Source organism: Gymnoscopelus microlampas, assembly GCF_963454915.1.
Source record: "Gymnoscopelus microlampas genome assembly, chromosome: 12".
NCBI lineage: Eukaryota > Metazoa > Chordata > Actinopteri > Myctophiformes > Myctophidae > Gymnoscopelus > Gymnoscopelus microlampas.
The window spans coordinates 31,161,444-31,188,632 of NC_139949.1; the positions used below are offsets into that span (position 1 = coordinate 31,161,444).

Below are 27,189 nucleotides of genomic sequence, written 5' to 3' on the forward strand. Positions count from 1 at the left end.
GCACGGTCCTATTGACACCCAGTGTCTCTAATTGTGGCAGTATTCTTCAAGGACAGCGCGGTGGGACAAGAAGGGTAGAAGACGACAGGAATAGAGGTGATGAAGAGGTCTGATGAAGAGGAAGAAGTGTGCTTAACACGGCTGGCCGAGACGCCGCCATGCAACGGCTTAAGGAAGGGAATTAAGTAGGGGTGCAACAGTTAAACCAATCGAATTAACCGATTATAAAAAAATAAATTACATTCAAAAATCAATTTGGGGGGCAAATGAGAAAATGCACTTTCTACTTTACAAAAGAATATATAGCTAAAATAGCCAATCGACAAGCTCACGTGACAAAACGTTGAAGAGAACAAAGGCAGCATTTCTGAAGGATTGACTGACGGACGGAACAAAACATTTTCTACATGGGTGAAGTCAGAGAAAGAGGGAGGAGGGGTGGAGGAAGAGCAGTGGAGGAAGAGGAGGAAAGGAGGTCAGTGATCCATAACACTGGGCAGACAGACAACAAGAGGTAATAGTTAGGTCAGACATGGAGCATTGTTGCACATCATCAGACTTCCATAACACACACGCACGCACGCATGCATGCATGCATCCATGCTTGTATTACTATATATGTGAGGACATCAAAGTCAATGTTACCATTTCTTCCTAAAGTTTAATTGCGTGCTGGTGTCAGACACCCAAAATAGCCGATCTACAAGCTCGTAGCTTGTAGATCACTATCTTGGGTGCACGACCGAAGTGCACAACCAAGTTGCCTAACCAAGCCTAACTGTAAAAATATTTTCTAAGCATAAAATAACCAACCTTGTGAAAATCACTATGTCTATTTCTCAAATTCTACTATACTTGTGGGAACTTGGGCCTCGCAAGTATAGTAATACTGTACAAGTACACACGCACACACGCACGCACGCACGCACGCACGCACGCACGCACACACGCGCGCACGCACGCACGCACGCACGCACGCACGCACGCACGCACGCACGCACGCACGCACGCACGCACGCACACACACACACACACACACGCGCACACGCACACACACACACAAAGCGTCCTACCTGGAACGATGGACACGGTGTCTCTCTCCCAGGACACCACACTGACGTACTCCTGCACAGCAGTGGGAATGAGGCACTTGAACACAGCTACGTTGCCCCTCATAGAACGCTGGTCTGCCACGCGCACTGTGTAGGGCTCCCTGAAAACTATACAAACATAATGGACAACACTGTAAGACTGTGCAGGGCTCCCTGAAAACTATACAAACATAATGGACAACACTGTAAGACTGTGCAGGGCTCCCTGAAAACTATACAAACATAATGGACAACACTGTAAGACTGTGCAGGGCTCCCTGAAAACTATACAAACATAATGGACAAAGCTGTAACACTGTGCAGGGCTCCCTGAAAACTATACAAACATAATGGACAACACTGTAACACTGTGCAGGGCTCCCTGAAAACTATACAAACATAATGGACAACGCTGTAACACTGTACGGCTCCCTGAAAACGTTACAACCATAATGGACAACACTGTAACCAGTTTTGAAAGAAGTACTCCGATTTCTTTTTTACTTAAAGGACCACCTTCCTATCTTCATATAATCGGTCCTCACTAACGCTATAATATGGTATCATTTTTGTCTACTCACTCTATGTCTCGGAGGAGGGCTGTAGTTAAGAAACCTGCTACCTATTTGATGTACTGCACAACTAGACGAGATGTGAAGATCCAGAAATAATAATGTAATTCTTCATAAAATTCAGTTGTCAGGAGTCACTTCATTTCGAAATGCTGAGGGTTACTTTAACTGGGTCTAGGAATTGACCCATAAGGGTCTTTGGTTGATTATGACTGGTTGATTTTCCTGTAACTTTAAAGCTTTTCAGTCATTTAGTAGTTCTCTGCCATGTCTTGACAAAATGCAGTTATTGTTGTCATTGAGGCAACATCACTTGGTTAACTCTTTGAAAATGACTGTTACATTGCATAAAAATGTCCATAGAAATAAAGGTATAGTATAATGGACATTTCCATTCATAGCAACACTGTGCTTCCTAGTCAAACATGGAAGAGCGGGCAATTAATCCATGGGGCATACATGATGCATTTGTTTGATATGAAGCTGAGTTGGTTATATATTTATATGTTACAGTAGGGAGGTTATGACCAATTTATTCTTTTATGGTTCCACCATACATTACGCAAGCCAATAGTACGCTGGATATTAAAAAGTTAAGTTATATTCTAGAATGACATCAGCATTACACACCAACCTATTGTTTCACGCACTACTTGATAAGAACGTAACATTCTGTTAAACAGGCACAACAGAGCTCATGCAAAAATAAAACAACGGGGTGCTGGTTCATGCATGCTCATGCAATATTTGACGCTGTTTTGAATGAGCTGGGACTCATTAGTGAAAACACATGAAGCTAGGACATATCCGAAGGTTGCTAAGAGACTGGTTTGGAACCCTTTCCCTGGTAACAGCCATGACAAGAACATGCAGTGCTATCTTCCTGCTGTAGGAAAGAAAAAAACACATCCTGGACTCCAAATATATGGAAATATTACATATTCAACACTTTCATATCTGGTCAGATTAACCACATGAACCCTAGCGTCCATATTCTGGGCATGTCATAATATGCAAAAACATTTGGCAAAAACAGAATAACATTCCATGTAAATAAAACTGCAGATCTACTGCAAAAACTGCAGATCTACAAGTTCACAACGTGTCAGCTATTTTTGCTGTTTGACATACAGTTACGTACTGTAGGGTGTAGGTGGTTACAGTAAAAGCCACCATGCATTAAAAGGCACAAAATACACACTGAGTGAGCAAAGCCGTGATATGACTGCTTATGTTTGGCCCGGGGACCCCCAGGGGTCCTTGAGGAGACCCCAGGGGGTCCCCAATAAAATTTTAGAATATAGCATCAAAATATAGCCTGAGTTGGTGAGCTTGTAGATCTTCTATTATTGAACAATTGTGACTAATCTTGAAAAAGTGTTAACTCCATAACAAAGCTTCTGTTATGGAGTGTACCTGGCACAAAATCTTTTCAGATGGGGGTTATGCGGCCAAGTACATATCAATTTGGAGGTCCTTGACAGAAAAATGTGTGAGAACCACTGCTGTGGCGTAACCGTCTGACCCTAACCTGCGGTACCAGAGATGCAGGGCCCAACAGAGGCCACTGACGGCAGGATGTTGGCGTCATGCTAATCCTTTGTCTCCTGTGGGCAGGCAGGCTTTTGGGTCATGTGGGAATGAAAGGCAGCAACCGGCTGGCATGCAGCTCAGGGCCCTGGCTCAAATCCGCAACTTGACGCTCGTATTAGTATTAGAATGAATATGAGTATTAGATCAGGTCGGTGTTGGGAGGCAGAATATGAAAACAGATGTTGACAGCAGGAGGGAAGGGGGAGGGTTCGGCTGGCCTGATGTGAATGAGGGGGGGGGGCGCATGGGGAGAAAGTGGGCAGGACGACAGAGGTGCCATTCAAACTGTCACATAGATGCATCATTGTTCTGACAAAAGATTGATATAAATCTACACATGGCAAATCCCCTGTTTACACATTCTCTATGTTTCTGTATCACTGGATTTTCAACCTTGAGGTATGAGACCTTCAACACACTATTTTCTTCAGATGAGGTACAGCTTAGTGAAACAGCCGCACATGCTCTAATCAATGGAATGCACCAATTAGGTTTGTTAATGAGAGATAATTAAAGAAGTGTGCTGTGGCTATATTTAGCCAAGCACAAGAGGACAGTGTGAAGAATGAGGGAGCAAGCAGGAGAAGGAAGTGAGAGAGGACAGAATAGAATACAGAACAAGATGGCAGTGGACGCAATTCAGGCACATTGCACTAAAAGTGAAATATATGTATTGGTTACTGACTTCCTACACTACTGCATCTATAAGGATGAATCTATAAAAATGTAAAGTAATTAATTTCATAATACTATGTAGATTGTATACAGTATGTGTTGTACAGTATACTATGTATACACACACACACACACACACACACACACACACACACACACACACACACACACACACACACACACACACACACACACACACACACACACACACACACACACACACACACACACACACACACACACACACACACACACACACACACATCAGCAACAGGGACATACTGACTGATTAACGGTGAAAGAATTCCTCTGCAACAACGGGATAAACACCAGTGTCGGACAATTCTATCTTTAAACATGGGTAGATCTATGTAATGGTAATAAGTTTAAAGACCACTGTTCTTCTGAACTAGGAGCTTATCTACTTTGTCTCCTTGTTCAAACTTGTAATAGGCGCTCAAGAGAATGGATTTTTGGACCTGTTTGAATGGTACAAATGTTATCAAAGAGGGAAGTGAGACATGCATTGTTTTCCCCCTTGTTTTGTTCTGTAAAATAGTAAACCTATTAGGGACGCTGCAGTAATCGTAACTTTGTTTTTGGTTATTGTACCCAAAATGTTATTGCACTTATTCTTATTTAACGCGATTATATAACTCAAGATAGGGATGGGAGGGAGAAATGTAGGATGCTGTCAACCTCAGATGGTGGATAATGACATGCATGGTGGTTACATGATGAAGTAGGCTACCTAGTGTTTTATTGCTATGCCAGTCCAGCAGGGGTGGGAGAGGGCAATGCCCTGGGTACTATGCAATGCAGATGTTCTCTCTGTAGACTGTGTTCTAGGTCAATCTGTGTTCAGGTCAGAGAGACCAGGGCTATTTTGGGGCAGGTGATTCTCTGTGTGGGTAGTGGGCTGGGCTAGATTGGCTTATTGCAGCTGTCAATCACATTTGCTCTACTTAATGCTTTTAAAATACTTCCTATTTTTATTCCCTCGCTTCCTGTGGCCATTCATTTGGTGAGCGGAGCGAGCGCCACACTCCCTCAGAACTCTCATTGTACTCGTGTTTGTTCCTTCCCCGCCATAACGTCTACCGCTCTCAGGCTCCGCCCGCATGGTCTTTAATCTCGCCTTAGCAACTCACCAGCTTTGATGCGGATGTTGGGGCTCCGGATCTTCCCAGCCTGGTTTTCGGCAGTGCAGAAGTAGTCGTTGTCGTGAATGTAGCTGTTGTAGGCGGACGGAGAGAACGGGTAGAGCTGGAGGGTGCCGTTGGCGTGCACGTGGCGGATGTGGGGCACATCGTAGATGTCGTCGCCGGTGGCCAGGTACCAGCGCAGGATGGAACTGGGGGTGCCCCCTGCAGGGCAGGGCAAGGACACCCCCACGGAGCTGGAGTAGGTCACCCTCTGCAGGGAAGCATTCACAAAGTACAGCCTGGTAGAGCCCACATCCTCACTGTGTACTGCCGGGGTAAAGAGACAACACAAAATCACACATAAGGCCAGGCGCAGGTGAGTGGGCAACAGCATGTGACACATAAACTGTGCACACATAATCAAAGTATGGACTAGTTCAGTGGTTCACAAACGTTTTTAATTTCAAGGACCCCATAACTCTGGGAGTGTACAAATGGAAACAAATTGACAACGCTCTCAGAGTTACACACCTGTAACGGTCCATTTGGAACCCCCAAGGAACCCTGAGGGTCCCTGGACCCCACTTTGAGAACCACACCAATGGACTAGTTATCCTTACAATCCTTATAATAATTCACCAAACCTCTGTCTGTCTGTCCCCAAAATCTCTTCTGCCCGGTTCTCCTGAGTGGCTGGAGCGACTGATCTGTATTTGCACACAGCCATTGACCATTAGCATGTGCACAGAACAGCGACACCCGTTTCTCACTTTCCCAAAATGTAAGCTGTTCATTAGCGTTTTTATGTAAAAGAATTCGGGCTATGGGAGCTATCATCAGCATGCTTACAGACGTCGCCATGGTTACAGCCCCCCAAGCTATGGGAGGACCCAAAGTCTAATGTAATGCACATTATTCAACAGATAGAAATATATAGCACTGAAAATAACAGCCATGACTTTGATGGACAACCGAATGGGGCAGAACAAGAATGTCCTTCAACTGCATGTAGCAAAATAATCATAACAAATGTATGTCAAATGTCCAGCTGCAAACATCAGTCATGTGATGCAGAAAGCCAGGGATTTGGTCTAAAGCCTTTGATGGTTTAGGTGGATGGGGAGGAGCCTCCTACCTCTGTGCAGTGCCTGTAGTGCATGTGCGCATGCATGTATACACAAACACAGAGAGAGAGAGAGAGAGAGAGAGAGAGAGAGAGAGAGAGAGAGAGAGAGAGAGAGAGAGAGAGAGAGAGACAACACACTGATAGGTTATGTGATTGGAATTTGTATGCCAGACGCAGAGATTTAAGTCTGTTTAATCTCCTTACATATTTAACACACACACACACACACACACACACACACACACACACACACACACACACACACACACACACACACACACACACACACACACACACACACACACACACACACACACACACACACAGGAGTATGCTTCCTAGGTACTCAGATTGGAAACAGACAGCAACGGAAAGGAAGGGAGAAGAGTTTGGAGGATGTAGGATGACAGGATCCCCAAATGTCCAGGTCAATATTAGAATATGGGGTGCTGCTACTGAATAGATGTAGAAAATTTTGACTTTGGGTTAGCCTGATTCAAACAAACACCACCACATGTTCATTCTGTCACATTTAATATTGTCCAGAAGGCACCCAAATTCCTATGCCAAATAGTACTTGTGGATAATCGAATAATGGTGACCAATGTGAGCGAAACATATCACTCAACGTACACTCAAAGTCAAATCAAATGTGCCAAGTCCAATAATATCTACAGTTTCTCCCTGCATCTCCAGGTAAACATCTGTCTGTGCTTCAGACCTAACATTCTATGGCCTCTAGCTGTCTTGTCTCTGCAGTTTAACCAAACAAGTTGGTAAATGAATTTGTTCTGTACAAACAAGAGTTGCCAAAGTCTTTACTCAATTACAAGTACTGCTAGTTTAAGGCTGACTGTCTGACTGACCTTTATTGATCCCACATTAAGAGAAATTCAGTTGTCATCATGGCAGTACCGCAGTAAGAAACACATGACAGATACAGGAAAAGACAAGAGACACAACTATTGTACAGTGTCGTCATAACTATGGACTGTAAATCTTCAGTGAGTAAAATGGGGTATGTACATCTGTCATGAGTCATTAATCTGAGGACAAGGCGGAATGCCTGGTGGTGGAATGTCCAGTGGTTTTATTGCTCAGCTTCATGGGTACCAGCACAAAGGACCAACCGAGTCTCCCTTGAGTCGGGGGAAGATTAATCTGTCACTGGTGCCTACTATCTACGTATGGAGGGGGTGGAATCAAGCATCAAGAGGGGTTTATTTGTCACTCATTCATACAGGTATAAGCAGCTAAATGCTGGAGGAACATGTTCCACCACCTGGTTCACCAGGATCGCCTCCAGCTTCCTCCTCATTCTCTACTCCACCACCACCTCCACACTGTCCAGTTTAACTCCAACAGCGGAGCCAGCCTGTCATCCAAAAAATTACTTGAGTGAGACTAAGAGAAAGTATCTACCGTAGTTAAGTGTGAAGTACTGAGACACTTCATACGATTTATTTATATTTTATTGTTATTACAATATGGTCTAAACCAGGCTTGACAAACTCATTTTGGGGTCTGGGCCGCATTGGTCAAAAAGTTGCTGTAAAGTGACTTTACACCACTGCTCGATTTGTGTTTTTTTCCCCTTGATAATTGCTCCACATTTGATCACCCATTTCCACTACAAGGCACTTGTTATTGTCTTTCTCGCTGTTGTATTCGCTGTTGTATTCAAATAAATCCCATATAGGACTTACACTTACTCCCGCTTACTCCCGACTTTTTTAACCATCGCCATAATCCCCAAGTAACGTGCTGCTCACAGTGAATGTAAACAACAAATGTAAGTGGAAGACTCGCCCCAAAACACGCTCGCAACCATTTATATATAATATACTTGAGTAAAAGTAAAAAGCAATGTATGTCACAATAAAACTACAAGTACAATTTATTCAAGAAGTCACTGTAACTGATTAAATTACCTAATTACTACGCACCTCTGACAGCATGTAATCAGAACGCTATGGGAGAGGGTTTGGTTTTCCTGTTTCTTTTTCCACAACATGGTGGCAAATATGAGCAATGTCTTTTGTCTGAGGATTCAACTTTCACGTCGTCGCGCTCGGACCACGTCGTCGTCACGCTCATGTCACTATGACTCAGCCATAAGCTAAGCCCAAATATGGATGTCTAACCTCAATGTGTCGTCATGGCATCAGGCGCAAACAAATCAGTCAGCTTGTATATGGGCACAAAAGGGGGCAGCCCATATATGGACAAGTACTGACAGATACAGAGATCTGGTTGTCCAGAGCCACAGATCCAACAGCTATGCCCTTATACGGTCATGTCATGTGCATGCATATATGGGACCGACCGACTTCAAACTGTGTGTGCCCACAATGGCGAGGACTGTCCAGAGCCGCCGATCCAACCAATATGCCACACACACACACACACACACACACACACACACACACACACACACACACACACACACAGTCAGAAAGACATCTCCATATATGGGCCCAAAGGGGACACAGACAGACGTGTATAAAATGGGTACTCTGACAAAGTCCCGACACTATGACTCAGACATATAGGTTAGATCGGTGGTGCGAGGTGTGAGGGCTGCGTAGTGGCCCCAACTCTAGATGTGAGGTCCGCGTAGTGGCTGAAACCTCTAGTTGTTAAAGCTTGCACAACTAGCTGTTCGGTTGACAGGAGATCATTTGTAGACCATTTAAAATCATGGTCCTTTTTCCATACATGATCTCCAATTAGATGTAGAATTCTTAAAAGGATCCCTGGCTAATAATAAGCCTTATATGCCTTAATACATGATAATTGCCCTCTATATAATTTAAAAACACCTTAAATATTTTATTTGTTTTAGAAATAGTTAATCTTTTACTCAAGGGGGACAACGCCCGTCGCAAGTTGTTGATGAAATGTGTGGTCCAGCCCTATAGAATGCATGGAATGCATGTGCTAACTAAAAAACTATAATACTAAGGTTAATATGAGCATCAAAACAATATTTTAAATATGTTTTTATTTGCACATGCATTCCATACATTCCATAGGGATGAACCACACCCTTTGAGTAAAAGATAAACTATTTCTAAAAGAAATAAAATGATGTTTTTAATGTTTTAATTTTGTTCTGGGGGTAATTATCATGTCTATTAAGGCATATAAGGCTTATTAGCCAGGGATCCTTTTAACCCGAAAACCTGTGTGATGGTCTACATTTCTATAGTGCTTTTACTCAAAGCGCTTTACAATGTGCGTTGCATTCATTCATCCATTCACACACACCAACGGCAGAGACAATCATGCAAGGAACCAACCTGCTCATCGGGAGCAATAGTGGTTCAATGCCTTGCTCAATGACACTTCAACACAAAGCCAAGTGATCGAACCAGGAATCATCTGGTTCCCGGGGGGTGCCCTACCTGCTGAGGCACCTGACCTGCACTCTGTGCACTCTGAGTCCCAGTCCAGTTGAAACATGCTTCACCCTTTAGACATTTGTAATAGCAAAACGTCAATACATAGGGCCTGGCTGACCTAATGAAAATCAACAATGTCAGACTCAGTACTGTATATTGCCACTGAGCACACTAGAGGATCCCATAAAGTCACAGTGACAGTTAATATTCCACCAAAAGGAATATAGTCAATTTCTTCCATACTTCCAGCATCCTTTCAAAGTCCATGGTTAAGAGTGGAGATTGATCAAGCTAGGCCACATGTTACAGATGGTATATGAATAGTGTCTGTCAGTTCTGTAGTGGGCTGTTGAAACCAGGTCAGGCTCCCTCCCCTCTGCAGATTACTGATAATGGCCCCTGAGCATAAAGCCCATATTAAAGATTGCAATATCTATAATCTCCCAATGGGGGGACAGGACTAAAGTGGAAAAGTGAAGGGGCTAAAGGCAGACGGGGGTCACCCTGAGAGCTTATGGGGGCTGGGCAGTAAGAGTACCTCTCATACAGTGGATTATATGGCCTGGGGGCCCAGTGCACTGGGGGGCTGAGGCCAACTGGGGCTGATGGAGAGAGAAGTGGAATAGAAAGGAGATCAGAGCAAACTCCCACCACTCAGAGCCTGTCTAAACCAGATGCACCACACACACACACACACACACACACACACACACACACACACACACACACACACACACACACACACACACACACACACACACACACACACACACACACACACACACACACACACACACACACACCATTTTGTCACTCACGCTGAGGTAAGATAGGGTTGCCATGGTGGAGCATTAAGAGCTCAGACCAAAACAACATACAACAATCAGCAATTAACCAGCATTTCACAATGAAAACGAATTGCAAATGTATATAACTGATTTTCTTTTCATATCGATAGACGAGTGGTTAGGGCGCGTACCACTTCGGCTTAATGCCTGACAGCAAGTCCCTGTTTCAATTCCTGGCTAGTCGGACCACCTACTCTCTCTCTGTGTTTTCTGTCTCGCTATACACTGTACCTATCAAATTAAAGCAGAGAAAAGCCCCCCCTCATGTTGCCCATATAGGGCCATGTTGCCCATAGGGCAGGAGCATATCCCCTGTACATTCCCAAACTATGATGTACAAGTACACCCTCTGGACATGACACTAGTATGTTGCAGGAACCCCCAATCCAACCGTTGAGTGCCAAGCAGGAAGGCATTGGTTCCAATTTTTTGTCTTTGGTCTTGAACCTCGACCTTCCAATCTCATGCCGGACACTCTAACCAAAAGGCCAATGAGCTGGAGTAACATATATACGGTGAAGCCTTAATTAGGGCTAAGGATAATCCTAACTCAAATAAAAAATAAGAATTGGCCTGCATAATCTTGAAAAAAAATAATATCAGCTGCATGGATCTGAACGTTTGGTTTGCTAGTAACTGCAAAATAAAAGAGCAAATATATAAATGTTCAAAATTGTGAAAGAAATAGTTCACCCAAAAAATTGCTTTAATTCTATCTTAATTTTACTCACCACGTGTGTGTTTGTCAGTTGCATGTTAGGTTTCGCTTTTGGTTTGCGTGTTGCAGTTAGGTTTCGCTTTCGGTTTGCATGCTGCAGTTAGGTTTCACTTTCGTTTAGCGCGTTGCCAAATCATGTGCGAGAAACAAGCACCGGTGTTGCAAGGAACGTCTATACGCTCTTCTGTCTCTGTCTCCGATGTGCGGGCCAGGCTACTAGACGGGAGGGCCGCATAGCGGCCCGACCCTAGTAACGTATACAATTGGGGTGGTTGTATTTTGCCTCCCTGCTTTTCTATTGAGACATTTAGATCATGTCAAAGGTCATGTCTCACCTAGACACAGGATCTAACACGAATTTTGACCTGATGGTCAAGATTCAATTTATCTCCTGAGCAAGCAGGCACACTCTATTAGCTCAATGGTAAAACACTTCAGCACTTGCACAGGAAACCGAGTTCAAATCTGGGGTAGAGGAAGAAAGTTACATAGTGCTGCTTTAACAGCAGCAGAAATCTGGTTATAAACGCCAAAACAATGCTCACAGTGTGATCCCAAGTGTCTTCTATACAGCCACAGAGTTTACCCTTCCAAAAATAACCAAACCAAATGCACTTTTTAAACTACTTCCAGGCTAAATTGTCTAACATACGAGCGAACAATGTGCCTGGGCATGCCTTTGGGGTTCAACGGGAGCTCATTCACACGCACGCCGAGTATCCAGGCGCGTGCGTAATTCGTGCCGAATATCCACCACTGGTGGATAGAAGACACTTGGGATTACACCGTGAGCGTTGTTTTGGAGTTTATAATCAGATTGTTTTATATAGTTTAGCCCCTGTTAATCTTGGCCCCAATTTACTTCAATTCATCAAGTATTTTCTTAATTTTTGGATTCTTCATTCAACATAAAGGAATGTTATACAAACAATAATTCTCCTTGTATTCAAGACATCACAGGGTGAGAAGACTTCAGAAATAAAGTATTTATTTTGGGTGAACTACTCCTTTAAGGAAAGGAAAGTGAGATCAGAGTAACAATTACCACTCAATGAACAAAAATGACTTTGCTGTCTAATTGAGCCAGGTGAATGAAAAAGCCAGAAGAGATGAAAACCAACAGCTCAGTCACATGAGGTCAGATATCATCTAATGAACTCATCACAGCATGACTAGATTATCAACAGGTAATCAGTCTAATGTTTAACCAAGTAAAATTTAGACCATTGTAAGAACCCTTCCAGGAATTGTGTGGTTCTTCCTTTTTTGTAGGAGGTTTTCAACTAATTTGTGTCACAGGCAAATATACCATGACCAAAGATGTTTGTAATACCGCCCTTTGACTTTGTACTTCAAAGTTGTGATTGCAGACTTGGCAGGCCTGATTTATACTTAGATACGTGCCGGTGTTGTGCACCAAAAATAGCAAATTTACAAGCTCACAATGTGTCCCGCTGTGATTCACTGTGAGCTTGTAAATTGGTTATTTTTGGTGTGCGACACTATGCACAACCAAGTATAACTCAGGCATTAGGAAAATATAGGTACAATACTGCCATAATGTCGTTCATGAACTGTAAAGGCAAGGTAGAAAACACTTTCAAACTAGATGTTGCCTGTGACTTTTGTCACATTTGTTCTTTGGAATTACAAAACAAGTACGAGAGATTATGAATTGTGTTGTTTTCTTTGCCAGGACGAAAGGCCATGAGGCAAAGATTGTTTTTGCCCTGTCCATGTGCGTGCGTGCGTGCGTGCGTGTGTGGTGCATCTGGTTTAGACAGGCTTTGAGTGGTGGGAGTTTGCTCTGATCTCCTGTGTGTGTGTGTGTGTGTGTGTGTGTGTGTGTGTGTGTGTGTGTGTGTGTGTGTGTGTGTGTGTGTGTGTGTGTGTGTGTGTGTGTGTGTGTGTGTGTGTGTGTGTGTGTGTGTGTGTGTGTGTGTGTGTGTGTGTCTTTGTGTGTGTCTGTGCACAAGCTAATCTTGGACACCGCTGGACCGATCAGCATAAAACTTTGCATGCACGCTCCCAGTAGGCCAAGTAAGACAGCTCGGCCTCATGGTGGTGCTATACTGTACCAGGCCGCTTTATGTTTTGACCAATAACTCTTGAACCACAGGTGCAAAAAGAATATTGGGTAATGATGCAACTCCCCCTTTAGCCACGCCCATTTCAGCTTAACAAGATGTTCTGCCATTTAGCTTTATAGCATGAACACAGTGTCCCATCTACCCCAAGTTTCAATCACACAATGATGGGCCTCTATACAACACAGAGCCAAAAAAAATCACTGAACCCCATAGGGGACACCATAAATGCTCCAAATGTCACTGTTGCTGAAATATAATTCCCCCCGCCCACACACACACCAAATTAGCTAAATATTATGTTGTGTCATGTGACAAACACAGTCAAACAGGGTTTTGATATTCCATAATATTTGCATGTAATTGCCTTCAATATTTGTAGGCGCCTAGGCGGGACGGTCGGGAAATATTTTGGACAAAAAAAAACACACATACTGTATCACGCAACATCCAATCAACCCCAAATTGGAATCGCATGTTATGGGACTTCTACCCATTTGGGGTGCCACAAATGCAAAGGTTACAAATGAATGTATATTGAAGAAATGCTACTTCCCCCAGCAAGCTTCCTCAAGTCCTGCCACCTGCACACACAACCGACACAACCCTGGGTAGGTCACCCTGCCTGGTGAAGACCTACGCTCTAAGGAGGACCCCTTTCTAGCTGCATCTAATTTTACTGCAGCTAATATAATTTATCAAGTAAGTAAGTAAGTTAGTAAGTAAGAAGTAAGTATTATAATTTAGGCCAATCCATACATTTTATCCATTGTGTTTGACCATTTATTGAAATTAACCACTCAAGCCCTACATATGTGGTACAATAAATAGGAATGTATATCTAAATCTACAAGCTCACAACACATTAAGACACAATGCAATGTGACCTTGTAGATCTATTTTTCACTATTTATATTTTTTTTACATAAAAATAAATTGACAACAAATTACAATTCATTTAGTTTTACCTATATGGCATGCCCAAAGTGGGAATCCCAGGTTGAAAGAGGTCAAGGTCATAATTTCGGTCATAAATCTAAGTGAAAGCAACATTGACATGTTGCTTTCGATAGGTAAATGAGTGTTAATAATTTGAGGTCCCTAATTCAAGAGTCTCCCAGTCACTCTGAGCGACATGGGATTCTTTAGACTGAAAACTGTGACATGTGTCCATGGGGCTTTAAACCCAACAAGCCTGCTGTGTAAAGAGACACCTTGCTCACCTGCACACATGTTGCTTCTGTCAGCTCGACTTGAATGTACAGACAAAAATGCAACACCATCCACTGCTCACTGAAAAGTGTTTTCATGGCTGAGCACTGAGGGCCAGTGATGGTGTTTCTTCAGCTGAGCCTGGGCTGTCAAGAGTCACAGCCACTATTTTATACATCCTGCCAGAGAGCCCGGGCATGAATATGTATGTCAGAAAGGCAGAAGTCATAACCTATGCAAGGCTTCATCATGCATAATGCAGGTGAGCTACGCCTCTCCAGTAGGCAAATGTGCACAGGAGCGTGTGCGTGTGCACAGTCCTGCACACCCACATACACACACACACACACACACACACACACACACACACACACACGTGCGCGCACACGCAACGCAACACACACACACACACACACACACACACACACACACACACACACACACACACACACACACACACACACACACACACACACACACACACACTCTTAGAAATGATGCACGATGCTCACAACTATATATGTGAGGTAAACAAATGCCAGCACCCCCCCCCACCCCACGATACACATTCTCACACCCAGTGCTCCCTGCACCCAACCAAATGCATGAGACCGCCAGAATTCCAGTTCTTCGTTTCGCAGCCTCTCCCCTCGTTCTCACTTTAACCCTGTGTGGCCATGTGCACACGCATCAGTGCTCATTGTTTTCCCATATCCACCCCCCTCCATCTCAAGTCACTCATAGGAATCAAACCCATGACACCACAAACGCATGTTACTGTACATTATGTATCACTCAGCCCACTGAGCTACTAGCCCCTCTGCATTCTGTCACAGAGCATCTTTTTTTACAATGTAACTCCAGTATTTTTGGGGTTGTTTTTTCCACTAAAGCAACCCCCTCACTTTTCCCTGTCTCCCTATTGGTTCATCGTCCAGGTCTCCATCTTTCACCTTTGTTTTGCAACCTAAAGTTTTTCCTTAAAGCTCCGAAGGAGAATTTCAAAGTTGTGAATGCCACTGCGTGCGCGCGCGTGCGTGCGTGCGTGCGTGTGTGTGTGTCTGTGCATGAGTGTGTTCCGTGCATGTGCATACTTCAGAAGACGGAAAAGTGGGAGAGCATGCACTACGGTGTGAATTGAATCTATAGGCTGGATGCACAGAGAGGGCAGGGTGCAGAGGCAGGGAGGAGATAGAGATAGGTGCAAGTTTATGAATAATACTTGTGGTCTGTTTGTGCGTGGGGTGGAGTGGGGGAAGGTTGTTGGGGTTACGACTAATCAAGGCAAGGGTATGCCCCCCACCTTCTGCCCCCACCCCCACACCCAAAAAAGACCCCCACCTCCACCCCCGGCCTGTGCTGTGTCAGTGAAAAAGTGTGCTACTTCAGCAGTCCCCTGGGACCTGCTACCCCTCACATCAAAGCAGCCAGTTTCTCTCTTAATGTGAATATCAAATCTGTGGATCACAAGTCCCAGCACAGTCTGCATAAACTGCCCCTCCCCCAACCTTTAATTCTGCCTAGTGATGAGGGAGAGAGAGGGAGGGGAGTTACTGTGAGAGGAGAGGAGAGGAGAGGAGGGAGGGACATGTAGAGAGAGAGAGAGAGAGAGAGAGAGAGAGAGAGAGAGAGCCCGAGTGAGAGTCAACCAAAACAACTACTTGCTTCTTTGACATTTGCCAACACACCGTCCAAATACCCCAAAATATGCAGATTCAAAACAATAGGCTACATTTGCAAGGAGGGCATGCTCAACTTGCACATCTGCACCAGATTTATTCAGAATGGCTTGCACAAGAACCTTGCCAATAAAATACGCATTTTTAATATGTAAAAGAGCATGCTTGCGTTCGCTTATACGTTTGTACTTTTCACAGTCTAATTGCCTTTGTAACAGATCACATTTCGTGATGTTTAACACACTGCAAAGTGCCTGAATCGGGAAGGAATGAGGAAAAAGAGGGACGGGGACTAATAGGAGAGCAGCAGTGCCAGTGACAGTGCTGTGACATCTCATTGGTGAGGTGGAACGCGTAAAAGCCTCATTTATGCTCCGTCGGCACGACGTGTCGCGCGCCATAAAATACCAGAGCTACAAGCTCACAACGCGTCGCAGACGCGACGTGTTGTGAGCTTGTAGCTCTGGTATTTTTTGGCGCGCGGCACCACCGTGCAACGACGCATGAATCGGGCTTTAATGAGCGCTCCGTTTCCCCGCGCGCGCCAAGCCCGTGTGCAACGCGCCACTCCTGCACTGGCACACTTTTTCTTTAACCGACGCTAGGCCACAATATTTGTTCTCCATTAAGGTGCACAAATTGACGTTTTGTCCTTGTAACCAATTGCAAATTGATTTTCCTCTTTTTTTTATGTTGAAGAACTGAACTGTGGGCAGCTCATTGTTGAGTGAGTCAATAAGTCCAGGGACTGTCTGTCAGGCTTGTTCTAAGAGGAATGGTATATAAGACATTAAAGAATAATTCCCTAGTGAATCGCAAATCTTCTAGAGACGACATTCTGAACTACGAGAGCCCCCCCCCCCCCCCCCCCCAAACAAAAAATAGAAATACAAAAATCGAATTGCACCAATAACAAGTTTCAACCCCAAAAAAACAGCGCTGCCTTGGACTCGATCAAAGATCATTTTCTTTCTTTTGTTTTTAGATGAGATACCAGTTTGAGAACACTTTCGGTAACGTGGTGCAACACGGGCACGCGTGCTGCTTGGCACCCTTCTGGACCCTATAGCTGTGTCATTGGGTGGTGCCTCAGATTGCAGCGCTAATTGTGCAGCCGAGAAAAAGGCAACATGGGGATTTGGACGAGAGCGGAAAGGAGGTGGGGAGGGGGGTGCTGGTGGAGGGGAGATCAATTTTGCATATTTCTATTTATGGTGGTTGCGGGGTGGAGAAGACGGCAGCTTGGCGCCGGAGAGGGATTGCCTTTTTTTTTTTTTTTTTTTTTTTTTTACCTTAGAGTCTAAATTTCCATTCAGATTTACAATACATAGAACATCAAGCCAATAAAATGTTTATTTTATTGGATGAACCATTGTTAACTTTAGCTCCAAAACAGGCATAGGCCTAATAGTCTACATTAAAAGTATGTTTTCTCGATACATGCAGGGTAATGGCCTTTAGTCTATCAAACCACGATTCAGTCAATATAGCTAAGTTGTAAATGTTGTTGTCCAAAAATAGATACATTAATAATGTTCGATGATACTTTCAAAAGATATAGGCCTACTGTTGATTTCAGATCACAAGAATAGTCAGGGAAAAGACACAAAATGATCTTTTCACTAATTGGTTATTAGCCTAAGCTTTCAACAGATAAAAAAAAAACCTCTTTAATTACCTTGATTGCCTTCTGGATAAAATTGAAGGCTTTGAATGTAACTAACGTAATTGGACATTTTTATTTCTTTTGTCCAGTAATAGTCGTCTGAGATTTAAAGTACAGACGTGGTTTTGTGAGAATAAATTGACTTCACATTATGTCATATTGGTCTAATGTAGGCTAGGCCTAAACGCTGTAGCAACCTAAAATTATTCCTAGCGAAATCAATCAAATTTAAATTTATGAACAACAAACGGGGGGGGGGGGGTGTCCCGTTACATCCCCTCCCGCGCGTGCCACTCACGCACTTAAACACACGCAATTACGAATTCACGCGTGCACGTACACAGGGTTCAGGTGCTCTATTAGAGGGAATCAGGACTGGGCTAGTCTATATGCACCCACGCACCTGGAGTTTCTAATTTAGTCAAATAAATTAAATCAATGTATTCTAAAAGACTGTTAGGCTACTCATGAACCACATATTTCCAATTTTATCAAGCTAAATCGGATCATATTTAACCACCTTTATTATTTTGAAGGTTTTAGAATAAACATAATGGAGACAGTGTGCATGGGCATATTTAGCATTAAAGGTGGCAGCAATTCTCCCTAGTTTTAAGCGACAATATTAAGTTTATTCTATATCTGAAAACGCAATAATTTAAAAGGCCTCATGAGTTGCATGCCTACAGCCAAAACCTATTGATAAACGGACGATTTTTTGCTTCAAAAGTAGATAGCCTAACATTTTGGCCTACAGTGCAGCCAATTCAATATCTGATATAGGCTACTTTGTGAGGAATAATGCTGCACTTTCTACAGGCCTCTGCCAAAAACGAAAGAATGAAGCCTAACTTGTAGTCAACATATATCATACATACATACATACATACATACATACATACATACATACATACATACATACATACATACATACATACATACATACATACATACATACATACATACATACATACATACATACATACATACATACATAAAGGGCATGGTAAACAAAGGGGTTGAAATTGCTTTGATGTAGAAATTGTGTTGAGTTTCTGTTATCTTTGCTGCAGATTTGTAAAGGATTATTATAATGCTCTGTAATAGCAGAAGATCAACTTGGTAATAAGGTCAGAGATTTGCTACATATTGAAAAAGAAAACGATTTTTATATTATAACACAAAAGTATCCATATATATTTATGAACAAAAATAAAGTCAGCAAAAATTGCGAAAAATGGCAATTTAATTACAAATTTGGGAAATGATCGGAATGCACTAATTGCGGGCTAGTGTTGGGTGTAGACTAGCCTATTTAATTTAGGCCTGTGTTAAATAGGCCCTTAATTTTTTTGATTACATTTCTATTATTCCAACACATTTTCATCGAACTGAACGGGACTTTGGTCCTAAATATGCCCTCGACATTATGTTCCCAAAAATAAGAGCATCCCTTTGGAATGGAGCGCTTGTTCCCATGCGCTCCATACAGTCCCACAAAACAGCTGCAATTAGCATAGGCTACACAATGCAAGCTTAAAAATATAACTAGGCGAACACAAAATCATAAGCATCCACTTGAAAACTGTACAGCATAGTGTCTATTCAAGTTATTTGGGTCTCAATTTAATCACTCTCAACAATTGGACTCATATTTCCATGTTCATTCCGCGCCTCTTTATTTTCACCTCATTCTCCCTATTCAGCCATTTTACATATTCATAACTGTAGTTGGTAATGCGAAAACAAACCGTGCTATCAGCACCATCTGTGGCATCACGGACCACTATATACCCACGACCACACAACGACCGGGAAACCACTTTTCGCCTTCACACCTAAAATATTTCCATAATGTTCTGCTCCAAAAGGCAAATACATGTTGATTTAAAACAATTATTCCACATTTCAATTGCTTATTGCATGGCTTCCCGTGATAGCCAACATCAAAGCGCAATACTGTGTGTGTGCATCTATAGGTTATTGCTGTCTTTTTTTAATATAGGCTACACTATAAATACTTTTGATTAAACTAAAATAAGTGACTCAATCAATGACCAACCAACTGTCGAGATATGATCAATTGCCAAGAAAAGATATTGCTTACCTTCTTGGAAAGAGTACAGCAGGAGTAAAGTTACAAGCCACATGCCATAAATAGCAGGTATATTTTTCAGGAATATTTGGCAATCCTGGCAAGTGTGCGGCACGGTTTTGGGCTGCCAGGCGGGTCTCCTCCGTGCTGGACTGGCGACTATGCTCCCTGGAGGTCTCTCCAGCCCTGCTGCCCCGCTCACCATCGCAGGGAAATGAGGAGCAACCACAGCCCCGCCCATGTCCCCTCCCTCCTCTCGGTATAAGTCTATCATGCATACCAATCCATCCTCCTGTATTCTAATGCAGTGGTTCTCCACCTTTTCAGGCCACGACCCCCCGAAATAAACATATTTGAACTGCCCCCCCCCACACCCCGATAAGCACTTGGAATTGTAGGAGTTGAGGCATTCAATTTAGTTTGACTCGGTTCCACAGATAAATATTGTGGAAATAGCAGATCTACAAGCTCACAAGCCTAATTCCACAATGTTTGCCTCTGAGATTATTTGACAATTTGGCCAATGTTTGACCATTTGTTGATTACTTTTGATGCAATAATGGTCCTTTCCTTTTCTATTCTTCTACCTTTTTTGAGGAATTAAAAATGTCTTAAAAGTCCTTACATTGTCACTTCACTGTCATCTAGGGACCCCCCCAAAAAAACAATAATAATGTGTGGAGTGGGGACCCCCCTGGAGGTCCCGAGCCTGTCCCGACCCACAGGTTGAGAACCACTGTTCTAATGACAAACACCGCGGAGCGATGCGTCACGGCATCATGGCACTGCCCATCATACACACCGAGGGTCGAGTTGAGTTTAACATTGGATTCTTAATTCATTTATGTCTAAATAGCAGTTATGCATCATGGTGGGAATGGGAGCGACACAGCCATATATCTTTTGGCACCTCGGGGAGCGCACCCACCTGTGCGCCCTAGAATGAATACACGTATTTGCCCAATGGATCTACAAGACCTAAAACAGGGGGGCTATACCACGGAGCTGCAAAATCTCATTAACCATACACGTTTAGAAGCTGGTTGGAGGGCCCTAGAGTCGCATTACAGAATAATTATTATTGCATTACGACGTTACGGACCATGCAAAGACATTTGTGCACATAAATGGGTTGCGCTCGCTCTCCGTGTGTGTGTGTGTGTGTGTGTGTGTGTGTGTGTGTGTGTGTGTGTGTGTGTGTGTGTGTGTGTGTGTGTGTGTGTGTGTGTGTGTGTGTGTGCAAGGTTGAGTGGCGTTGGGTGCGGGCCGTGGAGGCATGACACAATGTACACCCCCCCCCCACCAAAGAAAGAAAAGTAGCCTAAAGGAAGCAGAGTTGTTGACTTCTTGCGTCCTAATATATGTGTTCTTCACTCCAGTCCAGTAACAACTAGCGAATTCCCTATATAAACAGCTGGACAGCTAGTTGTTACAGCTTGGAGATCACTGATGTGGGAGAAAGTGAAATATCCAGTCACAAGTGTCAGTCAGTGTTGGTCGGATCGGAAGCCTATAGTTCATTAGGCCTACAGATAAATAGCGCCCAAAGCTGAGAAACACACTTTCCCATGTTGTCTCACATCAGCTAGGCTTATCTGCATCACACAGTAGGCCTGGCTTCTACGCCAGTAAAAATGTTATAGGCTACCATTGCATATTCTAAAGAAACATTATGCAGGCTAGCATCTGAAGACAATGGAAAAGGTGAACTACTATAGGCTTCAATCAACTGCTTATATAGCGGACCTTATAGCTTCCTTCACCAACAGGCTGAGTGTGCAATGATAGTAGAAATGTTTAACAAATTATGGATTTAGGAGGCCAGGCCACCTTTCCTTGTAGTTAATCAATTGGACGTCCACTGGTAAAAAAAATAAGGATATAGGCTATTATTTGAGAAACTCTCAAACATAACCAGGAACAGGTTCCACAGGTGGCGTGGGTGGGCCTGATTTAAACTATAGGTGTGAAATCTGAAATTCCTGTAGCCTATACACCGCATCTGAATGAAAACACAAATAGGCATATTAGGGTGATTGAAACTCGGCCCATGATAGGGAAATACCAAAGCCTACTACATACCATATCATATAGCTAAATATAAATAAAACAATATAGGCCACTGTCATATAGCTAAACATTTATAGTAGGCTATGTAGGACTAGTCTGTAAGCAAACTTACCCTGAACGCATCTCGTTGTAGCCCACTTAAACAGGTGGAAGTCAAGAAACTCCGCGAAAGGTTCTTCCTGCAACATCAGACAGCGTCGACTGGAGTTGATCTTCAGAAAGTTTCATCTTGAATAAATACGCAGAGCTTTGCTTCCACCTGCTGATTAAAAATAAAAGCAGCTGTAGTGAATAGCCTACGATATATGTTTTAACCTAACAAAAACACTATGCCTAACCCCACACTAACGTATCGGCGACTTTCTGCCAGAAAGCCCCCCCGCCTTGTTTGTTGTTTGTTGTTTGTTTAGAGATTGTTTAGCTGTGTCCCTGCCTGGACCCTTTGAAAACACTGCGTCCGCCATCTTCCCATCATTCAATAGAGTAACACCGCCCTCTAGTGGTGCTTGTAACAAAATTATTGGTTGAAGTTGGTTAGTACAGTTATCATGCACAGTGGAGTCCTCCTGATTCCTACCCATTGAAACATGCCCCTCAGCCTCAGATTTATGGGCTGCCCTTTTTTTTTAATTCTTCTTTTCTTTTACAGTCCTAATATATTCTGTATTATATTCAGTTACAATAATTTGATATCACGGTTCAAACATAATCTTCTTAGTTATGTCATAGATCATACCCCAAAAAGTCACACACCCACCCTGACCCTTTCCCTGTAGTATAATAAGTTCACTCAATGAACCATGGGTTCCATTTTAGAGGCAAACTCTTTCCAGTGATGAAATGGCAACTGAAGTAGCCTAATCAAAAAAGTCAACCAAAGAACAAGATTTTTGTACAGGATCTCCTCACTGGTCACTAAGAATACGTTAACACTCATCCAAAGTCACTTCGACTATCAATGCATGCACCTCATGGCACCATATAGCACCACAAAGGCCTTAAAAACAAGGCTCCACACATCCCAAAACAAACTGGTCAGGCTACTGCTTGGCCATACATCTGCAACTCATTTAACCCCTGCTCAGTTTGCTAGGGTCTTTTGCAAACTGCTAATAAAGTATTAAATTCAATCAATCAATCAATCAATCAATCAATCAATCAATCAATCAATGTAGGAGGAGATCCGGTCACAGCAGTATTTGTTGCCTATAAGCTAAGAGGTTAGTAGAGCATCAATCCCTTTTTCTAACATGTGAAAATAATGCAATTGATGATACACATTTTATTGCAACTGAGAAAAAAGCTGTGCAAGCTAGTAGTTAGCTAGTAGCAGGCAGTTCATTTTAGTAGGCTTAGCTACAGCCATCCCTCAATCTGTTGTTTAGCCTTCTACCTTGCTAGGTAGTTAGCAGTTCATTTCTTTTGATATGTTTGTATTGAATTTATGCTCCATAATCCTTTAGGGGTGAAGCAGACAGAATTGAGGTTCGGTGGCCTTCGGGCCATTATACGGCCCTCCCTCACACACCTACTAGGTGGCCACTACGTGGCCCTCACATATATGTCGCACCGCCGATATGACCGACAAGCCCATATATGGGGATCCCTGATGTCATCACTATATGCCCATATACTGTATGAGCATGGCCATATCTCTGATTGTTTGATCTGATGCCATGATGACACATTGAGGTTGGACAACACACTCCGTGTTTGGACGTAGCTGCATGGTAATTTCTTATATGGTTATGGCTGAGTCATAATGACATGAGCGTAGTGACGTGGTCCACCCACCGGCCCGCCCACCGGCCCTCCCATTAGCCAGTTTTAATGTAGAGTGAAGTCCTATAAATAAATATAACCCTCTGAAGCCTTACTGTGTAAAATGTCATGCAGAGGAAGTAATCAAAATTTAACTTTTGGGGACTTTCATTGTTAACTATGTCCCCATAATGACAACAGCTGCTCTAAAAGTGAAAAAAACAAATATGTTTTAATTTCACCTGTTTAAGTAGCCTACCGTCTGGGCTCACAATATTTCCATTGGGACCCCAAAAATACAAACAGAAACAGAATCATTACAGCACCACGGACAGCAACAGTGTGCTAGGCTTAGGCCTACTGCTTGTCACTCTAGGTTATTAATGAATAAATGCATATCCTCCTGAGCAGAATTTGCATATTTCAATTTAGGCTTTCAATTTTCTGTAGCCTATATTTGAAGATTGAAATAAAATATCTTTGTATTTACGATTTTATCGAAATATTTGTATTTATATATTTTTTAATTGCTATTATTTTATTATCATTATATTATTATTTTCTACTTCATTAGATTTTTGGTTTGTTTTTGTACATTGTCCTGACCTCCACTCTGATTTAGTGAATGTTAACATTTAGAGGTGGGAGTACCAGAGCCATGTGATCCCAACATGGAGCACCAACTTTAGGGTAGTGGTGGAAGGATTGAGGGGTGGTGGCTGTGGGGGCGGGATGTGTATGAGGAAGAGTGTAGCCAGGAATGGAGCACCATTACTGCCTAATTGTGGAAGTTTTGAACGGACCTCAACCTGGGAAGTTGTCAGCAAGGTACCACCCCCACACATGTGGTATCATTGGAAAGCCCAGGAGGTCCTCTTGAAATTGCAACAGAATTGACAGTTTTTGCTCAAATGAGATGCAAGAAAAGAGGACCATCTGGTTCTCAGGAGAATATTCCTGCTGTCGGTAAAAATGTTTCAAAATTTCATTCTCCTCCAGTTAATTTCCATTTGTCAGTAACAACTGAGAAATGCGTCCAAATGTCAGACCTCCCCTTGCTTTGCTTTTGTATTTGTAATAATTGCCAGCTTTGATCTTCTTGTTTGTGGACTCCATGCTGTGCTCCATGCTGCAACAGTGCTCCACCTACACGGTTGCATTGTTTCAGGTGTGCTACGTCCAGGTTATTGCAGTTTTTTTTATCGCCTATTCCCTCCCACAGCAATTTAAAAACGCTACTTGCTCTACTCGGAATTGCCACAGTCCTTGACCGATGGAATAGTCTTATGATATAGTACATCATATTTGAGGCTAGCACTTACCAGTACCTGCCGCAGAGATGTGTGTGTTCAGAGAGAGTGTGTTTAGAGTATTCTTAACAGAGAGGACGATGTCTTTAACCTGCGGTATACTGTGGTCCTCCAGGATCTTTGCATAAGGCATGGGGATGTCTACCCCCGTCACCCTGATTGCCGGAGCATCTAGGTAGTTGAAGGCAGGACCCTCCATGATCCGGGCACATATCTCTGCTCCAACTCCAAACTGTGGCCAACCACCCTCCACTGTCACCAGGTGGTTTGTCTTCATCACACTGGTCTCAATACACTCCACATCCAGAGGACGAATGGAACGCAAGTTTATCACCTCACATTCAATGCCCTCCTTGGCAAGAACAGTGGCTGCATCTAGACAGCGACCCACCATATGTGAGTGTGACACCAGGGTGATGTGACTTCCTTGTCTCTCTATCTTGGCCTTGCCAATGGGAACAGTGAAGTCCTTGGATTGAGCAGCCTCTGACATCTCAAAGGTAACACCATACATCAACTCATTCTCCAGAACTATGACAGGGTTGTCATCTCTGATGGCTGATTTGAGAAGACCCTTAGCGTCCTCAGCGCTCCATGGACTCAACACCTTGAGACCTGGACAGTGTCCATACCATGCAGCGAAGCACTGTGAGTGCTGAGCAGCGACACCAGCTGAGGCTCCGTTAGGTCCTCTGAAGACAATGGGAACCGATTGGAGACCAGCTGACATGTAATAAGTTTTAGCAGCAGAGTTAATAACCTGGTCAATGGCTTGCATGGAGAAGTTAAAGGTCATGAACTCACAAATGGGACGCAGACCAGCCATGGCGGTTCCCACAGCAACACCTGCAAAACCCATCTCTGTGATGGGAGTGTCCATGATGCGTCTGTCTCCGTACTTCTTCCACAGGCCCCTGCTCACCTTGTAAGCTCCATCATACTGAGCTACCTCCTCTCCTATCAAGAAGACTCTCTCATCTCGCTCCAGTTCCTCATCCATGGCCTGGTTCAATGCATCACGCACCGTCATCTGCACCGAGACCGGAGACGTTGTGTGAAGTTCCCGCCGCAGGGCAAGGGAGACAGCGGTCCTTCCAGAGTGAAAACATCTTAGCAATGCCATAACTAACCTGTCCTCTCTGGTAGAGTGGGAGGGTTCAGAAATTGTATGATAAAATGGGGTTTATGAGTCCGGGGTTTCAGTTTAGACCGGTATTAGAGTATAACGTCGTTGGTCTATAAAACCGAGGTTTATATATCGCTCCTACGGACTGTGATGGGTGTCTGTTTCTTGGATATTTTTCTGTTCCCTTTATAAACTCGTGCCATGATGTAGATGTCCATATTTGGATTGGAGGATGTGGATGTCCATATTTGGATATTCCCATATTTAGCCACTGCAGTGGAGGACATATGACATCATCAATTACGACAAGACCAAACTCAGAATCTTCTATTTATGAATCCAGGAATCTCTGTCTGTCTGTGTTCAATTCCTGCCCATATATGCAGATCCCGAACTCTCCCAAGTTGTTGCGTCATACTTACATGACAAACGTCATAGACTGGCCTCCAAGTACTCTGATAACATGCACTGCACTAAGTGCTCTGACAACGGGTACTGCACTAGTCACTAGTGCAGTACCCGTTGCAGTACAGTCATACATAGGTCACTAGTATAGTGACTAGTGACCTATGTATGACTCCATAGTTTGACAATGTTTCAGCCTGATCCGACCACTTTTCACTTCCATTATGATATTTGAATGCAAAATGGTGCAAAATCGTGTCAGGCAGAAATGGACGTGGCCTATATGGGAAGTTGCGCCATGAGCGGAAGTGTTTTTGATTGTACAGCATACGGTTCAAGAGTTATAGGCCAAAACGTGAAGCGGCCTTATATAATGCCACCATGAGGCTGATTTGAAACATTTGGGGCAGAAGTTCTTCCGTGGCCTACTGGGAGCGTGCATGCAATGTTTCATGTCGATTGGTCCAACTGTGCCTGTTCACTGACACGCGGACACACTCATGGACACACTCACTCTCTGACATGGGTGAAAACAGTCCTTGACCTTTGGTCGCTCTGGATATTGATACGTACTGTACATTCTTTACACAAATTCAGCAGATATTT

The 27,189-nt window shown here is 43.3% G+C and overlaps 2 protein-coding genes across 6 annotated transcripts in view; both read right to left on the reverse strand.

Moving 5' to 3' along the window:
* LOC311056486 (cell adhesion molecule DSCAML1-like) overlaps positions 1–20,116 on the reverse strand; it is a gene marked incomplete at both ends in the record, with an annotated part of 75,309 nt that extends 55,193 nt beyond the window's left edge. For 3 of the 5 annotated variants that reach the window (XM_084073137.1, XM_084073136.1, XM_084073135.1), the window contains 3 exons: positions 1,074–1,220; positions 5,083–5,403; positions 19,924–19,966. In XM_084073137.1, the coding sequence (XP_083929263.1) occupies positions 1,074–1,220; positions 5,083–5,403; positions 19,924–19,966 (511 nt within the window). Of the gene's footprint in view, positions 1–1,073; positions 1,221–5,082; positions 5,404–19,923 lie in introns of all 5 variants that reach the window. The other 2 variants (XM_084073133.1, XM_084073134.1) reach the window with 1 other exon arrangement.
* A 4,937-nt stretch (positions 20,117–25,053) lies between these two features.
* On the reverse strand, positions 25,054–26,175 carry LOC311057295 (pyruvate dehydrogenase E1 component subunit beta, mitochondrial-like; the record flags this gene model as incomplete). Its single annotated transcript, XM_084074248.1, has 1 exon — positions 25,054–26,175. One exon carries the CDS (start codon positions 26,173–26,175, stop codon positions 25,054–25,056), a length of 1,122 nt encoding a protein of 373 aa, XP_083930374.1.
* Between the last annotated feature and the right edge of the window lie 1,014 nt (positions 26,176–27,189).